This window comes from Vigna unguiculata, chromosome 4 (genome assembly GCF_004118075.2).
Source record: "Vigna unguiculata cultivar IT97K-499-35 chromosome 4, ASM411807v1, whole genome shotgun sequence".
Classification (NCBI taxonomy): Eukaryota; Viridiplantae; Streptophyta; class Magnoliopsida; order Fabales; family Fabaceae; genus Vigna; species Vigna unguiculata.
Genome location: NC_040282.1, coordinates 3,979,631 through 3,997,771, shown reverse-complemented (window position 1 = coordinate 3,997,771; position 18,141 = coordinate 3,979,631). Strand labels below are relative to the sequence as shown.

Below are 18,141 nucleotides of genomic sequence, written 5' to 3'. Positions count from 1 at the left end.
CAAAGAGTTACTTTTCATAGTCATCATTAACCCTTTCTGCAATAGTTGACCCAAGCTTAAGAGACTTGTGTTCAAACCTGGTACATACAACATATCTTCGATAATGACATCTCTGCCATCATAATCTTTTAAACCATATGCCATTACCCTTAGCAATCAAGTTGTTATCATCTGCAAAGTGAATCCTTCCATGAGATGCGTCATTTGACGAACAAACTAATCTTTTCTACTAGTCATATGTGTTGAACATCCGGAGTCCAAATAACAGGATGATTCATCCACAACATCAGTGCCAGTTTGAGCCATCAACATTATCGCTTCCAAATCAGAATTATCATCTTGTACTAGATTTGCTTCGTTTTTCGATTTATTCTTTGCTTGTCTAAATGAGGCAGCTCATGGCAGAGATGTCATTTCGAAGATGTGTTGTATGCACCAGGTCTGAACACAAATCTCTTAAGCTCGGGTCAACTATTGCAGAAAGGGTTAATGATGACTATGAAAGGTAACTCTTTGAGTGTCTTTGAAAAAAATAAATTCTTTACTCCTTATCCATCCTAGAAATGTCGAGCAAAATGACCAAATTTTTTGCAATTATAACACACAACCTTTTTATCAAACTTCCGCTCCTTCCTTCCACCGGAAGAAGCATTCACCTTCTAATCTTTTGTTTCTTCAATTGCAACAACTACATGATCAAACCTTGGAGGTAAAGTTCTCATAATCTTGTCCACAACCTGCTGATCTGAGATGCTGATATGAGATGTTATCTCAACAAGATCCCATAGCATGAACACGTTCTTGAATTTTATCAAAATAATCTAATGTGGTTTCACTATCTTCCATAGTCAGAAATTCAAACTGTCGTAGTAGAAATTGGAGTCTTACCTTCTTGATTTTATTACCATCATCATAGGTCTTGACCAAAATTCCCCATTCTTCTTTGGCAATGGCTGCTTTTGAGATTTTGTTGAAGATTTTTTTGAAGGTCTTGACCAAAACATCTTGCCGTAAAAATCTAGCAACACCCCTTGTATCATTCCACCCATTCCAACCATTTCTTTTTTATCAAACTTGGAAGTTCTTGTATCTTCTTGTTTCGCTCAAGAAACCACACCACAATATGAAGAATCATTCTTGGCTGACTCGCAATTTCGCAACACTCAATGTGAGATCAAAAAGACTGGAATAGATTTTATTTCCGGAGTCTTAATGGATCGTATGTAATGTAACTCCTGATACCATATAGGAACAGAAAATCAAGAGAGAAAAATATATAAACAACTCTTCTCATTAAACCATATGACAGGTATACTTCAATAAATATATATATATATATATATATATATATATATATATATATATATATATATATATATATATATAATATATATATATATAACGGTACAAAAATATAACGGGACATAATCCAAAATCCACCTTTATAAATGATAAAATAATCATTTTAAAACTCATGAAACCAGTTAAAAGTTATGAGGTATACAAAAAAAAAGTTTTTTTTCTTTCTAGAATCTGGGCCTTGGTTCCCAATCCGTGAAGCATACGAGGCAGCATGTTCTCTCGGCCTTTTGCAATTTTAATTGATCTATTGTATACCGATGCTACCTTACAAGATGATGTCATTTTCATTTCTTAACCCATTTTTTCTCATTTTGTATAATATTCAAATAATAACTTATAAAACATCATATATCTAAATTATAAAAATATTTATAATTTATTAAATAAATATCTAGTAATATCTATGTCAGGTGCCCTTCAATATGATGGTTATTACAAGTATATAAAAAATTAATTTAAATAACTTCAATCTTTGTAATTCATACAAAAATTAATTAAAACTGCTTTGACATTTAATTATTTAAATATTTTCGATAGATGTATTTTCAATTTAGCTGTCGTAAAATTAATTAAATTAAAATATATAATAAATATATGTTTTAGGATATTACTACCTTCCTTGTAATAGACTTTTCGATATGAAATTTGGTTGTGGAATATTTTTTTTTTAATTTTCTAAAAATAAATATTAATAGTATCTTTATTATATTTTAATTAATTTCTTTGTCTTAATCGAACTCAATTAAACTAATATATTTGTTTTGGTTCAACCTCAAATTTGTAGAAACACTCCATCTGAATTATCTGATAAATTTTTTTTTTTGCGTGAATAATAGCACTCAAAATTCTATATATACTAAGTTTATAATGATTATTTATGCTTTCGAGCATGTTTAGAGGGAGGATTTTTCAAAAACTTTGGCCAGAGAGTAATTCTTCTTTAGTCTATCATGATTTTTTAGATCAACGAGTGATTTTTTGGAGTCTTAGAAGGAGATGACATTCGTGCTTGTCTTTTTGTAAGTATATGCACTTCAAAGTTTGTCATAGTTTTTGTGATGGAAAAGTTGTACTCATAAAACAATTCCAAAACTGAGATGGACTTTTGTTTTTGAACATGCACGGATCCCTGAACTCTATTTTTTCGCTGTATATTACGAAATATCACATTTTTTGGAGAAAAAAAAAATATACATTTCTTATATACTCGTTTCTTCGTTCGTTTATTACTGACAGCCTGGAAACTTTAGAATTTGAAAGTGCGTAAACAATTATGTTATTGATATTTAATATTGATCTCAAATATTATTCACTCATTACATTATGCATCTTATCTCAAATTTTCTTCTTGTTTCTTTTAGAGAATATCCGTGGAACTATATCTCTAAACATTAACTCACAGATTGGGCTGCCTACTCCTTTTGAAAAAGTCAACTAATCTAGTCATGAAACATATAATCAATAATACTGTAACAATAAACATATAATCAGCTTTTAGATTATCAAAGAGAAGAAAGATTGAAATTGAGAAAAACTAAAAAACATTCACAATTGACGGAAATGAATCAATAATTTAAAAATAAAATTTTTTCATTACAAGAGATGTAGTTGCAAAGACAATCAAAGTGCACGTATGAATGGAAGTAGTAAAAGCAATAGTTTGAGATTATTAGGAATGAATATGACTTAGATCAACCCAACTTAATCAAACAAATCAATTTTAAACTCAACTGTTTGGATTGGGTATAGAATTATCAAAGGTGAAAATCAAGTGAACTAATCCAAGTTAATTAATTATGTCATTCCATAATTTATATAAATCTTTATAAATGAATATTATTGTGTGGCTATCGTTTGCATTGACCAATATAGTGAGGCAAATCAGAAAGAACCAAAAAAAATATTTTCCAAAGGTTTCACGCGCTTTCACCTGCAACAGGACCCCTTCAATTACTGCTTGCTCCTTCACTCTGCATTACCTTACATTTCACTCTTGCAATTTCATGTTTATTCAAAATTTGATTCCATTTACAGTCCCAACACGCTAACAATAATCACTCCAGACTTTGTTCTAATGGCAACTCCAAGTTCCCGTAGATTCACGTATGATGTGTTCCTCAGCTTTAGAGGGGAAGACACGCGTTATGGTTTCACCGGCAATCTCTACAAAGCTCTCTGTGACAGAGGAATTCACACTTTCATCGATGATGAGGATCTTCAGAGTGGAGAGGAAATCACAGCAGCACTTGTAAAGGCAATTGAAGAGTCTAGGATTGCCATCATTGTTCTCTCCCAGAACTATGCTTCTTCCTCCTTCTGCTTGGATGAACTTGCAGCCATCCTTGACTGCAAGAATAAAGGGCTACTTGTTATACCAGTATTTTATAAGGTGGATCCTTCAGATGTGAGACACCAGAGAGGGAGTTATGAAGAAGCATTGACTAACCATCAGAGAAGGTTCAAGTCGAAGAAGGAGAAGTTACAGAAATGGAAGATGACTCTGCGTCAAGTTGCTGACTTCTCTGGCTATCACTTCAAAAATGGGTACCCACCTTACCAATCTTTTTATTTTATTTAAAATTAGCATATGTATGAAGACATGGATACAATGCTTCTAGTTTACCTTAATCAAACTTTAATGTTTGGAACAGAGATGAATATCAGTACGAGTTTATTGGGAGAATTGTTGAACGGGTTTGTAGGGAGATTAATCGTTCTTCTTTATATGTTGCGGATTACCCAGTTGGCCTACTGTCACAGGTGCTAAAGTCAAGGAACTTTTGGATGTTGGATCTGATGATGTTCACATGATAGGGATCCATGGAATGGGTGGGTTAGGAAAAACAACACTTTCTGTAGCAGTGTATAATTTGATTGCTGATGATTCTGATTGTTTATGCTTTCTTCAAAATGTAAGAGAAGAATCAAATAAACATGGGTTAAAACACCTCCAGACCATCCTTCTTTCAAAAACACTTGGAGAGAAGCACATCAACTTAGCTAGTGAACATGAAGGAATTTCAATGATACAACAAAGGTTGCAGCGAAAGAAGGTTCTCTTGATTCTTGATGATGTTGACAAGTGCAAGCAGTCACTGGCTGGAAGCCCTGATTGGTTTGGTCCCGGCAGCAGGGTCATCATCACAACTCGAGATACTCATCTGCTTGCATCTCATCAGGTCAAAACAACATACAATGTCAAGACATTGAATAAAGATGATGCTCTTCAATTGCTTACATGGAAGGCTTTCAAAACGGAACAAGTTGATCCAAGTTACGTGGAGGTCTTAAATGATGTAGTAACATATGCTTCTGGCCTTCCATTGGCTTTGGAAGTAATTGGTTCCAACCTGTTTGCAAAAACTGTGGAACAGTGGAAATCTGCTATCAGTCAGTATAAAAGAATTCCTAACAATGAAATCATAGAGATACTTAAAGTAAGCTTCGATGCTTTGGAGGAAGAGGAGAAGAGTGTTTTTCTTGACATTGCTTGTTGCTTCAAAGGATACGAATTGACAGAGGTTGAGATTATGCTTCGTGCTCTATATGATGACTGCATGAAAAATCATATTGGTGTGCTAGTTGATAAATCTCTCATAAAGATTGGTTGGTCTAGTACAGTTGAAATGCATGACTTGATTGAGGACATGGGTAGACAAATTGACATGAAAGAATCACCGAAAAAGCCAGGAAAGCGCAAGAGGTTATGGTTACCTAAAGATATAATTCAAGTTTTAAAGGACAACAGAGTAAGTGAGACTCATGGATGATTGGGTTTGTTTCTCAAATTGATATATTTTTCTGTTTCATATATTTCCATCATAGTTATTTTTTTCAAGATGATGTACAATTTCTCTGGATGTGTTGCATAAAAGTAGTTGATCCGTGTGCCTCTTTGCATTAACAGGGAACTAGTAGGATTGAGATTTTATGTCTTGATATCTCCGTATCCGAGAAAGAAGAAACACTGTACTGGAATGAAGACGCCTTTGAAAATATGGAAAACCTAAAAATAGTAATTATTAGAAATGGCAAAGTTTCCGGAGCTCCCAATTGTTTGCCAGAAAGTTTGAGAGTACTGGAATGGCATGGATACCCTTCAAATTGTTTACCATCAAATTTTCATCCGAACAAACTTGTGACGTGCAAGTTACCCAACAGTCATTTTACGTCATTTAAATTCCCTTGCTCATCAAAGGCAAGTTTACGGAATATATTCCTCATCTTGAAAAATACACTTCCAATTTATTCATCCTGTTCTTATTTCTGTTTTTCTATTATTATCTTTGCAGAAGTTCGAGAGTCTAACCAACTTGAATTTTGACCGCTGCGAACTTTTAACACGGATACCTGAAGTATCTGAACTCCCAAATTTGGAGAAACTTTCTTTTGAGGATTGTGAGAATTTAATTGTAGTTGACGACTCAGTTGGCTTTATGACTAAACTTAAAATATTGAATGCTAAAGGATGTACCAAGGTTATGAGTTTTCCACCTCTCAACTTGCCCTCTCTTGAAGAACTGGAACTTTCATTTTGTTTAAGTCTTGAGAATTTTCCAGAAATATTAGGAAAGATGGGAAACATAAGGGTACTTGATTTGCTTGGACTTTCCATAAAAGACTTGCCAGTTTCATTTCATAATCTTACTGGACTCCATGTGTTACACGTGGACTGTGATTTTCTACATTTAAATAACATTGCCTTGACGCCTGCATTGTATGATTTGAGCGTTGGTAAATGCAAGGAGTGGAAATGGGTAAATTCAAAAGATGGTGAAGAAGTGGTCTCAACGGTATCTTCAAATCTAAAGTGGTTTTGTTTACCGAGTTGCAACCTGAATGATGATTTTTTTTCAGCAGGTTTCACGCAGTTGACCACAGTGATATCTTTAGACCTATCGAGAAGTAATATCACATTCCTTCCTGAGTGCATCAAAGAATTTCACCACCTGGATGATATTAATGTGAGTTATTGCAAGCTTCTAGAGGAAATTAGAGGGGTTCCACCAAACTTGAAATTTTTTAAGGCGATAGAGTGTACATCATTGACTTCCTCGGCTTCCAGGATGTTGTTAAATCAGGTTTTTGTCTTGTTTTTAATGAATTTGATTTGATAATATATTGTTGATTTACTGAATTGTTGATGAATTGTGACTAGCAGAAACTTCACCAGACTAGAGGGACCAAATTTATGTTTCGAGGAGGAAGTATTCCAAGGTGGATGGATAAAGAAAACAAGGGACCTTCAACTTCTTTCTGGTTTCGTAATAAATTCCCTTCCAAAGTTCTTTGTCTTCTTATTGCACCTGTACTGGATGATATCACTTCAGAATTGGTTAGACCCTTGGTGTTAATCAATGGCAAAGTTCAAGAATATCGTTTGAATAGTATGGAGAGAGAAGTGAAGATGCTGGAATTGGATCATATACACCTCTTTGATCTACATCTGTTACCGTTCCGGGAAGGTCTGATGGAAATGTATTCAGAAAATGAATGGAAGCATGTGCAGATTACATACCAAGGTTTGTTTGATACCTCACTCATCAAAGCAATGGGAATCCATGTTGTCAAAGAGGAAAGAAGAGGCATGAAGGACATTAGATATGATGATCCTTACACCACCACAAAAATGTTTATAACTTCTCTTCCTTTCCTTTTTTGCTTTTTCTTAGCTCTCATTTTATTTACAAGTCTCATGGCCTACCCTACACAAGTATGACAACTCTATTTGGGTTTATATTCTATAAAATATATTTCAAATCAATTAACATTGGTTGATCCATTTGGATTTCGTAAATCGTTCATCACTTCTTTTCAATCTTTCAGGTTTTAGCCTTTTTGTTCAGGGTAGCATTACATTGAGTATCACCACTCTATTTAGTTTTGCATTGTAATTTTCCTTTCAAATCCCAAAACTATGATCGATTAATTGAAGGCGTGGCTGTTCTGTGTTTGGAAATGGCCATATACACTTGTAAAATGTAAATGTACAAAAATTAGAAGAAAACATTGGTCCATTTTATTTGAGTACTTATTTATTTCATAACAAGGATTTCACCTATAATTAGGTTATCCTCACAAATTAACATGGAATGAACACATTATTATCAGAAACAGTTAAACATTCAGTTGTTGGTGCACAACAAGAAGAACTATGGTTAGGCCTTGAGGAATTTGACTTGGAATGGAACAGCACTTAGAGCCAAACGATGGTTCCCTTTTTCATCAACAAACATCCCAACATTCTCGCACACAACATGCTTGCAGGAAGGACACACGCTGGGACAATAAACTAGTTTATAAGCACCACCATACTTCTCAATCTTGAACCAGTTTCCAATGGTTTCCCGACCAGGATTGCCCTTAACACCACCGGTGGACACCAACGAGAGTGAGCGTCCCTTAGAAACCTGAAAACTCTCAATCTTCCACACTATGGAGTGGTGAGGGCAAGTGATGTTAGGAGGGAACATGATGTTGAGGTCAGTGGAGACACGAATAACACCCTTTTTGGGGTTAACAGGTATAAACCTTAGTGACAAACTATGGTGTCTGTCCACAACTACAACATCCAGAGGGCATGATTTACCAATCTTTGAGAGGCCAAGACCTTGTGGAGTTTTACTATTTTTGTAGGGCATGGATAGAAGAATGTTGTAGTTGACACCAGCACGTAGCAGTTTGCCTGATGTGTCAACTACTTCATCAGGTGAAGCTTCAGCTGCTCCCAGAAGTGGTTGTGAGACCAGGGCAAAGAGAAGGGCAAAAGCTAACAATGTTGTCTTCATCACTGTTTATTTTGTTTGGTTTGAGTGACTTGTATTTTGGTTGATGGATGGAGTTTAGGAAGATGGTTCTGCATCAATTTATAGGCTGCTTCATATCCATGGGATTCAAGATAAACATGAACGTTTATATTATGAAGATCTTTGATTTGCTTAATACTGTTGGACCCATAATTTCATCAACATAAGAAATTCACTAAAACATGGGCAGGTTTTAGTTTATAGTTGCTATTGTTTGAATGCTTTCTGCCGGAAAGTCTAATCCTGTTTAAGGCATGGCCTCCTTTCATATGTTTTTTCTTTCTCCAAGAAAAATATCATCTCTGCCAGTGTTCCTTTCCACGAGATTGTATTGTACTAATAGTATCTAATTGTTTCTCTCAAATCTGATTGCTATGTTAAAGACTTTATACGAGATTAGTCATCATTAATGAGCTTGTTTCTGAGATAGACTTATGTTTTCGAACATGCAAGAAGGAGCCCCGAACCCTATATTTTCCACTGTATATGACCAAATACCACATTTTGAAGAAAAGTATATATTTCTTGTGTACTCGTTTCTTTGTTTATTACTGACAGAGCTTAAAAAGCCGTATGTTGTGAGATACTACCATATTTGTATGTAATATTTATTTATTTAATATTTTTTTCAAATATTATTTGCTCATTACAGTATGTATTTCATCTAATGTTTTCTTCTTTTCTCTTTTAGAATAATATCCCTGGAACTATATATTTAAACATTAACTCACAGATTGGATACCTACTCCATTTGAAAAAGTCAACTAATCTAGTCATGAACAACATGAGCGAACAGACCATAGAATCAATAAGAAAACATTTATCGTTCTGCAGAACCTAGAGAGACTCAAAAATGGCTTCCAGTTAGTTGTAAATAATATCCTCTAAGACCACAAAGAACATTCATGCAAACCATGTTTAGACTTAGTAAGCAATACAGATGCACATGGCTACATGATTTCAGAACAATTAATTATCAACTTGAGATAGCCAATGGTATTGCTCAAGTACTAAAAGAAAATCTATACTATTTCCATGGTACTAACTACTAAGAATACAAAAGGTGGAATTAATATTAAATGAAGACATCTATAAATTCAGACTTCACATCTCCACTATGTTCCATCCATCATTAACCAAGATAATAACCTGAATTATACAGAAATCAATAATGAAGAACATGTTGCTAGCATTTGTGCTTCTCTTCGCCTTGACCACTCAAGCACTACTTGGAGCAGCTGATGCATCACCTGAGCAAGTGGTTGACACATCAGGGAAAAAGCTCCGAGTTGGTCTCAGCTACTTCATTGTTCCAGCTTCGCCTTTAATAGGATGCACAAGGTACGGAAGATGCGTGAAAAGTGGAGGCCTTTCACTTGCCAGCATCGGTGAATCATGCCCTCTTGATGTGGTGTTTGTGGCAGGATCTAGTGGCTTGCCATTGTCATTCTCACCCGTTGACCCTAAGAAAGGTGTTGTTCGTGTTTCCACTGATTTGAACATCATGTTCTCCACCGATCATACCAGTTGTGCTGAGTATTCCCCAGTTTGGAAACTGGACCACTTTGATGTTGCCAAAGGACAGTGGTTTGTGACCACTGGTGGCTCTGTGGGAAATCCTGGTTGGGGAACCATACGCAACTGGTTCAAGATTGAGAAGGTTGATGCTGCTGCTTATAAAATTGTTTATTGTCCCACTCTGTTCCCTTCTTCCAAGCACCTGTGCAAGGATGTTGGCGTCTTCGTGGATGAAAATGGCTATAGGCGTTTGGCTCTAAGCGATGTTCCATTCAAAGTGAAGTTTCAGCTTGCCTGAACAGATTAATGTCTGATAAACTAATAAGTGTGTTTTATTTTAATTTAGTTTTTATAAAGTTAATTTTGCATGCATGTCATGTCAAAAGAAGTTAATAAAATGAAGTATCTTCACTTTTATATCTTGAGTTTATACAGTATATTTTGTCTTAGTAAATGGTTTATATTAAGTTGGACATTGGATTGGCTTAATGAACATGTTGAATGATCGTTGGTGTACCTTAGCTTAGGGAACAAATAGCAGTAACTAACAACCATAACGGTAGTGTTAATTCCTCACAGAAATATACTTCTACAAATGATATTTTTTCTTAGCTTAAATCCATTTTTAGGGGTTTACATTCTTAGCGAGATTTTTTTAACAAGTAAACTAATGACAAACAGAAACTTAAAAAGACTCAAAATAGAGACATTGTTTATTCATTATGTATGGTTCAGTACATGGAACTCAACTTGAGAATATAATCTTGTACGAAAAGTGCAAGTAGTTCCTTACACTTTACTCTTTAAGGTTTGTATATTCAACATTTAGTATTGAACCTTCTGGAACTGCACCTTGTATGGCTCAGAAGTTAGAGCCAAACGCTTGCCATATTGGTCCTGATATATTCCAATATCACTGCATGGATAATTGCAATAATTGCACACACTCGGACAATAAACCATCTTGTAAGCATCCTCGTACTTCTCAATCTTGAACCAATTGGTGATGGTTTGAGAGCCAGGGTTGCCCAAAGAACCACCAGTTGTGAGAAACCACTGTGATGTTGAATAATCATAATCCTTAAGCTTCCAAACTGTGGACTGGGGACAACTTGTGTAGGTGGAGAAAAAGATGTTGAGATCAGTGGAAACGCGAATCACACCTTTCTTATCATTAACAGGAAGAAAGCTCAATTGCTGGCCTTGGTAACCATCAACAGCTACAACATCAAGAGGACAATCTTGACCTGTGGTTGAAAGAGCAAGGCCACCTACATCCGAGGATGCTGGAACTATGTAGTAATTCTCACCAGCTCGAACCTTCTTCCCTGATGTGTCAACAATTTGCTCTGGTGCAGCACCTGCTTCGCCAAGTAGTGCCTTTGTGCTCAAGGCAACCACTAGGACCAATGTTACCAATGTCATCTTCATTTGTATGTGTTTAGTAGTTTTTTTTTCTTGTAACTCTTGTGAGATGGATATGGAAGAAGAGATTTACATTTATATATACAAGCAGGGGATGGATCAAAATCTATGTACCCATGTGCACCAAAGTCATGGATTTCTTCTCATACAATTGGCCTATAAAAGATTCAGTTTTATAGAAAAATTTGTGTAGTTCATAATGTTGTGTTTCCATATTTATAAGTTTCTGGTGAAGTTATTATCTGGTTTATACTCGATTCAGAGCCTAACTTCTTGTATCATGTTTAAGACCAGAGTGAAAGGTCTTCATTTGTTTAGAATGTAAATAAAAAAGAAGCACATAGGTTAGTGCTTTTCCATTTTCTATGCTCTGTATTCTGAGATTAATGAACATCTTGCTTTCTCTTTTTTTCTTTAGGTTCATTGTTTTCTTCAAATTTAGGCATGTGGGGGCCCAAAAAGAGGTTCCACAATAAATTATACAATATTTGGTATTCTTCTATTTTTTTCACAAACTACATAGTCTTTTACATTAGTGAAACATACAACATTTGTCCATATTATTTCAATACTTATTTATTTCATAACGAGGATTTCGCCTATAACTAGGCTATATATCCTCACAAATTAAAATGTAAAGAACACATCATTATCAGAAACTCACTCAACATTCATAGTTGTTGGTGCACAACAAGAGGAACTCTGGTTACGCCTTGAGGAATTTAACTTGGAATGGAACAGCACTTAGAGCCAAACGATGGTTCCCTTTCTCATCAACAAACATCCCAACATTCTCGCACACAACATCCTTGCAAGAAGGGCACAAACTGGGACAATAAACTAGTTTATAAGCACCACCATACTTCTCAATCTTGAACCAATTTCCAATGGTTTCCCTCCCAGGATTGCCCTTAACACCACCAGTGGACACAAAGCGTCCCTTAGAAACCTGAAAGTTATCAAGCTTCCACACAGTGGAATGGTGAGGGCAAGTGATGTTAGGAGGGAACATGATGTTGAGGTCGGTGGAGACACGAATAACACCCTTTTTGGGGTTAACAGGTATAAACCTTAGTGGCAAACTATGATATCTGTCCACAACCACAACATCCAGAGGGCATGATTTTCCAATCTTTGAGAGGCCAAGGCCTTGTGGACTTCTACAATTACTGTAGGGCATGGATAGAAGAATGTTGTAGTTGACACCAGCACGTAGCAGCTTGCCTGATGTGTCAACTACTTTATCAGGTGAAGCTTCAGCTGCTCCCAGAAGTGGTTGTGAGTTCAGGGCAAAGAGAAGGACAAAAGCTAACAATGTTGTCTTCATCACTGTTTATTCTGTATATTGGTTTGAGTAATTTGTATTGGTTGATAGATGGAGTTTAGGAAGATGGTTTTGCATCAATTTATAGGTTGCTTCTTGTGCATGGTGTAAGATAAGATCTTTGATTTGCTTAATACTGTTGGACCTATACTTTCATCAACATAAGAAATTCACTTAAGATGAGCAAGTTTAACTTTAGTTTCTGGAAAGTCTAATCCTGTTTAAGCCATGGCCTGATTTCATATGGTTTTTCTTTCTCCAAGAAAAATATCATCTGCTAGTATTCCTTTCCAGGAGATTGTGTTGTAGTAATTATAAAATCTAATAGTTGCTCTCAAATCTGATTGCTCTGTCTAAATCTGTGAGGACTGTATACGCAGTTAGTCAACATCAATGAGCTTGTTTCTGAGATGGACTTATGTTTTTGAACATGCTATAGCTGTAATCCTTAACCCTTTCTCTCCGTATATGAAAATATATACCACACTTTAAAGAAAAAAATAAATATAAATATATATAACTCAGTCTTGAAACTGAAGAATTTCAAGATGCGTAAACAATGTTACACTACAAGTTTTAGTAACACTTGTTCAGTTACATTTACTAAAACGGTAACTAAATTCATTTTATAGTAACATTTTTCTATAAACGTTACTATATTTAATTTTAACAATAATATTTTAACATTTTTGAAAAATGTTACTGTAGATAAATAAATTTATTATATAGTATCACTTTAATAAAATATTATTAATATTGTAAAAATTAAATTAATAATAACTAATTATTCTAGTGATTAAATTAATTTTTTAATTAAAATTATCAAGTATCATGATGTTATATTTTTAGTAATTAACCATTATTAAAAAGATATTTATTTATTTAAAAATAATATTTTTAGTGTCTTGTTAATATGTAGTTAGAATTTTTTTTAGTCATTTTTAATTTATTTTAGAAACTAAATTTTAGTCAATAAAAATAATACAATTAAACCTTTTAGTTTTTAGTTATCGTATTATTTAAAACTTAAATTTTTTTTATCTCTATTATCTAGACATTGATTTTGCAGTAACTAAAATTCGCGAAATCAATTATTTTCGTCTCAATTATAAATTTATTATATTTTAGATTAGTAACAATATATTATTAAATTTGTTATCGTTAATATCTCAATTATAAATTTATTATATTTTAGATTAGTAACAATATATTATTAAATTTGTTATCGTTAATATAACATTGAAATATTTAATACTAATTTAGAAGTTGACATTTTAAAATAATATTTTAATTTTATTAAAATATATGTTCAAATTATGTATTCCCATACAGAAATGAATCATAGGGATTCTTTAACAACAATAGACATTAGAAAATGTATAACTCATTTGATTCATTTGTTGTATGGTCTCATTAGTTAATTATGATCTGTTTTGCACTGGGCAGTTATAATATATTGTATAATGCAAGTAATGGTTTTGTTTCCCCTTCTAACTGAATTTTTCACTTGGATAAAGGGAAAACAATGAAAGTTGTTGAATGAGGGAGTTGATTAAATGGCAAAAGTTTGTTGGCCAAATTTTGATCTAGAGTGTGAGAACTTCATCAACGAATCAATCCTGCAAGGTTCACTGTTTTATCTTCTTTTAAATTCCAAGTTTGGTTTTCTTTTCTTTTTCTTAGCAATGGTTTGCAAATTGTGCAGATTCTCTCTGGATTTACATTTAGCTTAATTGGTTTAATGTAATCTCAAAGGTAAAAGGAAAATAAAAGCACAACAAAAAGGTTAAAAGTTTGGGTAATTCTTAACTTAATTAGTCTTTGTTATCAATTTAATCCTCACTTGAGTCCAAGGTTAGCCTTAGTTATAGCTTTCTATTAGCCATCTGTTAGGCTTTATTTTTCTATTCTCTTTTTCCTTTTTCATTTCTGTTATTCTGCATTGTATATATATCTGCTTCTCTCATAATAAAAGATGAAATCCTTCATTGATCATTCTTTTCACTTATTTTCTCACCCTAGGTAGCTCCCTATGAAAAGGGGGAAGAAATGACTCTTTGATGGTAACTTTCTTTATTGCCTTTGACTAGAAACATATGTTAGGAGCTCCTTCTCTATTTTAATTTGAACAAATGAACAGAAAAGATAGTTGAAAACTAAATTGAAAAGCATATTGAAGACATAATTTTTGTTAAAACTCCATTTAGTCAATTGTAACAGAAGACCGAGATGCACTATGCAGTAAGGGTACTTATAGGTTTTCTATAAAAGCATTACATTTTTAATGATTGATTGGTTATGTGTATATATTTATGTGTTTGTGAAGAAGGATACTTAAGGACGAAGGAAGAGTGTTTAAATGGAGCTTCTTAGGGTACTGATCTAATGGTACTCTTTTCAGGTTTTTGGAAGGGGTGTGGGGACTGGTTGTAGTGGTTCTGAACCGGAAGTTTTGACTAAAAAGATATGTCTGGTGTTATTTATTTGCCTTTTTCTATTATTTGAATTGGTTTTACTTTGTTTTTCTTTTTCTTATGCAGAATTTTGTCTAATTTTTTCTTTGTTTCTCTAATCTTGTAGGAAAGAAAACTAGAGGAACCAAACATCAAACATTATGTGCCTCAAAGGAACTCTATCATTTTTTCTTGATTTCTCTGTTACATTGATACTATAAGCCTATTTTGAATTTTCTTTTTGGCCAAGAACTTCCTCTATTAAAACTCTTGTGTCAACCTCGTGGATTCCCTTTAGACCCATGTGGTACTTTTGAAGTCATTACCAACTAGGTTGTGTCATCTTCAATATTGGATAATTATAGTTGATTTTTCTGTTGTCTTATTAAAATAAAATAGTTGATTTTGTGGCTTTCTTTTTGGATGACAACATTACAATAAAGAAGCATGCAATGTAAATGTTGGTGTGCAATATTTTAATATTAATTATGTGTTTTTTGGTTATATTTGTTGAAATGTTACAAAATAGTTATAGTAACATTTTTATAATGTTGCCTTTAGAAAAAGAAATATCACTAAAATTGTTTAGTAACAATTTGAAAATATCTCTATTTAAAAAAAATTACTAAAGATATGTAGTAACATTTTTATAATGTTACTTTTTTATATAAAAAATGTTACTAAAAAGATTTAATAACATTTTTAAAATGTTACATTTTTATTAATTAAATGTTATTAGAGCTATTTAGTAACAATTTTATAAATATCTCAATTAATATGTAAAAATATTATTAAAAGTTATTAGTAACATAGGTATAAGTAACATTTGATATAATGTTATTAGATGATATTAGTAACATTTTTTGTAGTTTACTCACGTTTCTTAAATGTTACTAATGATTATATATATATATATATATATATATATATATATATATATATATATATATATATATATATATATATATATTAGTGTTACGAAATATTTCTCTTCTTATTTTTGTAGGATATCCGTGAAACTATATATTTTAGAATACTGCATGAAACTTTGTACCACACTTTAATGTCACAGAAGACTGTAGCTAGATTTGTATTAGACATTGAATTAAATTCGAAGTCTAAGTCGTCTAATTATAGGGGCAGTAGAAGAATAAAGGATTTTTAATCATTAAATTTAACATAATTTATTAACCAACCGTTGCAACATGTTTAAACATTGTATAACCCACAGTTTGCTGCATGTTGAAAAATTCAATTAATGTAGTCATTAACTACATGATCTGACATACCATGGAATCAATAAGAAAACATATCTATCGTTCTTCAAAACCTATCCATCAACTAGTGAGAGGCGCAAAAACAGATTCCAGCTAGTTGCAAATAAAATGCAAGCGTGTTTACACACAGTAACTGATACATAGATACACATTCGATGTGGCCAATGGTATTGTTCAAATACTACTGTTTCTATTTTACTAACAATTAAGCATCTAAATCGTGGAATTAGTATTGAATAAAGACATCTATAAATTCACACTTTTCATCTCCATTACGGTCCATCCATCGTTAACAAAACAGAATACAAAGAACATATAGCTACCTGAATTATACAGAAATCAATAATGAAGAACATGTTGCTAGCATTTGTGCTTCTCTTCGCCTTGACCACTCAAGCACTACTTGGAGCAGCTGATGCATCACCTGAGCAAGTGGTTGACACATCAGGGAAAAAGCTCCGAGTTGGTCTCAGCTACTTCATTGTTCCAGCTTCGCCTTTAATAGGATGCACAAGGTACGGAAGATGCGTGAAAAGTGGAGGCCTTTCACTTGCCAGCATCGGTGAATCATGCCCTCTTGATGTGGTGTTTGTGGCAGGATCTAGTGGCTTGCCATTGTCATTCTCACCCGTTGACCCTAAGAAAGGTGTTGTTCGTGTTTCCACTGATTTGAACATCATGTTCTCCACCGATCATACCAGTTGTGCTGAGTATTCCCCAGTTTGGAAACTGGACCACTTTGATGTTGCCAAAGGACAGTGGTTTGTGACCACTGGTGGCTCTGTGGGAAACCCTAGTTGGGGAACCATACGCAACTGGTTCAAGATTGAGAAGGTTGATGCTGCTTATAAAATTGTTTATTGTCCCACTGTGCTTCCTTCTTCCAAGCACCTGTGCAAGGATGTCGGTGTCTTCGTGGATGAAAATGGCCATAGGCGTTTGGCTCTGAGCGATGTTCCATTCAAAGTCAAGTTTCAGCTTGCCTGAACAGATTAATGTCTGAGAAACTAATAAGTGTGTTTTATTTTAATTCGGTGTTTATCAAGTTATTTGTGAATGCATGTTATGTTAAAAGAGGTTAATAAAATGAAGAAATAAATCTTCACTTTATATAGAATAAATTTTGTCGCAGTCAATGGTTTATATTTCAAATTCGTCTCGTTTTGTCGTCTATAGGATAGGTAGGAATTGAAATTTGGAAATGCGGTGAAACGTTTTAGTATTCAAGAACGTCATGTTGAGGGAGAATAAAAAGTTGAATAATATGTATTCAAAACCCATGCTTAATGGAGATATATATGAGAAAAATCTGATACATATATTTTTGCAAAGTATATTCACTGAAGAACATTGTATTGTTTTGTGCTTACACAATTACATGTTAGAATATGGCAAGTTTCTTCCTATCTCATGTTTAGCATCTGATTAATTTTTTTCTGTTATCATTTATTGTCTTTTTAAATTTAAAATTAATAACATACCAAAAGTTGAATAATTTATTACATCTCTCGAGTATATGTAAATACCTTTTGGATTCTACAAAAGCAACTACCAGTTATATGGACAATAATAATATAATTCCCATACTAATTTTTTGACTCTTATATTTTACTCCGGACATGACTTAGTATAGGTCATTGATTAATTGTACCACTATCTTTTTAAAAAAAAAAAAATCAATGGCCTATACTAAATTACGTCAAAGAGTAAAGGATGAAAGTCAAAAAACGGGAATAAAAGTATAATTTTCCTAGTTATATTGAGTTAATTTGTTTTGATCGTAAAACATTTTCTTAAATGAGCATCAAAGTTATCAAAGTTTTCATTTTTGGCTTTGATCATCTTATAGTAAAATTAATTTTGTTGGTAATTGATTTTTTTTAGAATTAGTGAGTAAATCTGTTAATAATTGAATTTTTAAAAAATTTGTTAGTGAATTTATTGGTCATTCAACTATCGTAAAATTTATCAATAAA

The 18,141-nt window shown here is 33.3% G+C and overlaps 5 protein-coding genes and 1 pseudogene across 5 annotated transcripts; 3 read left to right on the top strand and 3 right to left on the bottom strand.

Annotated features, from left to right (window-relative positions):
* Positions 1 to 3,285: 3,285 nt before the first annotated feature.
* LOC114182193 lies at positions 3,286 to 7,144 on the top strand (annotated as a pseudogene).
* A 223-nt stretch (positions 7,145 to 7,367) lies between these two features.
* LOC114182194 (miraculin-like) lies at positions 7,368 to 8,150 on the bottom strand. The gene has a single exon (XM_028068994.1). It carries the CDS (start codon positions 8,148 to 8,150, stop codon positions 7,521 to 7,523), a length of 630 nt encoding a protein of 209 aa, XP_027924795.1. The 3' UTR covers positions 7,368 to 7,520.
* Positions 8,151 to 9,323: 1,173 nt separating this feature from the next.
* On the top strand, positions 9,324 to 9,988 carry LOC114180244 (miraculin-like). The gene has a single exon (XM_028066531.1). The coding sequence runs from the start codon at positions 9,340 to 9,342 to the stop codon at positions 9,982 to 9,984; it is 645 nt and encodes a 214-aa protein (XP_027922332.1). The 5' UTR covers positions 9,324 to 9,339; the 3' UTR covers positions 9,985 to 9,988.
* A 430-nt stretch (positions 9,989 to 10,418) lies between these two features.
* Positions 10,419 to 11,168, bottom strand: LOC114182716 (miraculin-like). The gene has a single exon (XM_028069649.1). It carries the CDS (start codon positions 11,115 to 11,117, stop codon positions 10,512 to 10,514), a length of 606 nt encoding a protein of 201 aa, XP_027925450.1. The 5' UTR covers positions 11,118 to 11,168; the 3' UTR covers positions 10,419 to 10,511.
* Positions 11,169 to 11,688: 520 nt separating this feature from the next.
* LOC114180270 (miraculin-like) lies at positions 11,689 to 12,466 on the bottom strand. The gene has a single exon (XM_028066559.1). The coding sequence runs from the start codon at positions 12,436 to 12,438 to the stop codon at positions 11,818 to 11,820; it is 621 nt and encodes a 206-aa protein (XP_027922360.1). The 5' UTR covers positions 12,439 to 12,466; the 3' UTR covers positions 11,689 to 11,817.
* A 3,996-nt stretch (positions 12,467 to 16,462) lies between these two features.
* On the top strand, positions 16,463 to 17,263 carry LOC114182736 (miraculin-like). The gene has a single exon (XM_028069669.1). The coding sequence runs from the start codon at positions 16,511 to 16,513 to the stop codon at positions 17,150 to 17,152; it is 642 nt and encodes a 213-aa protein (XP_027925470.1). The 5' UTR covers positions 16,463 to 16,510; the 3' UTR covers positions 17,153 to 17,263.
* The last annotated feature ends 878 nt before the right edge of the window (positions 17,264 to 18,141 follow it).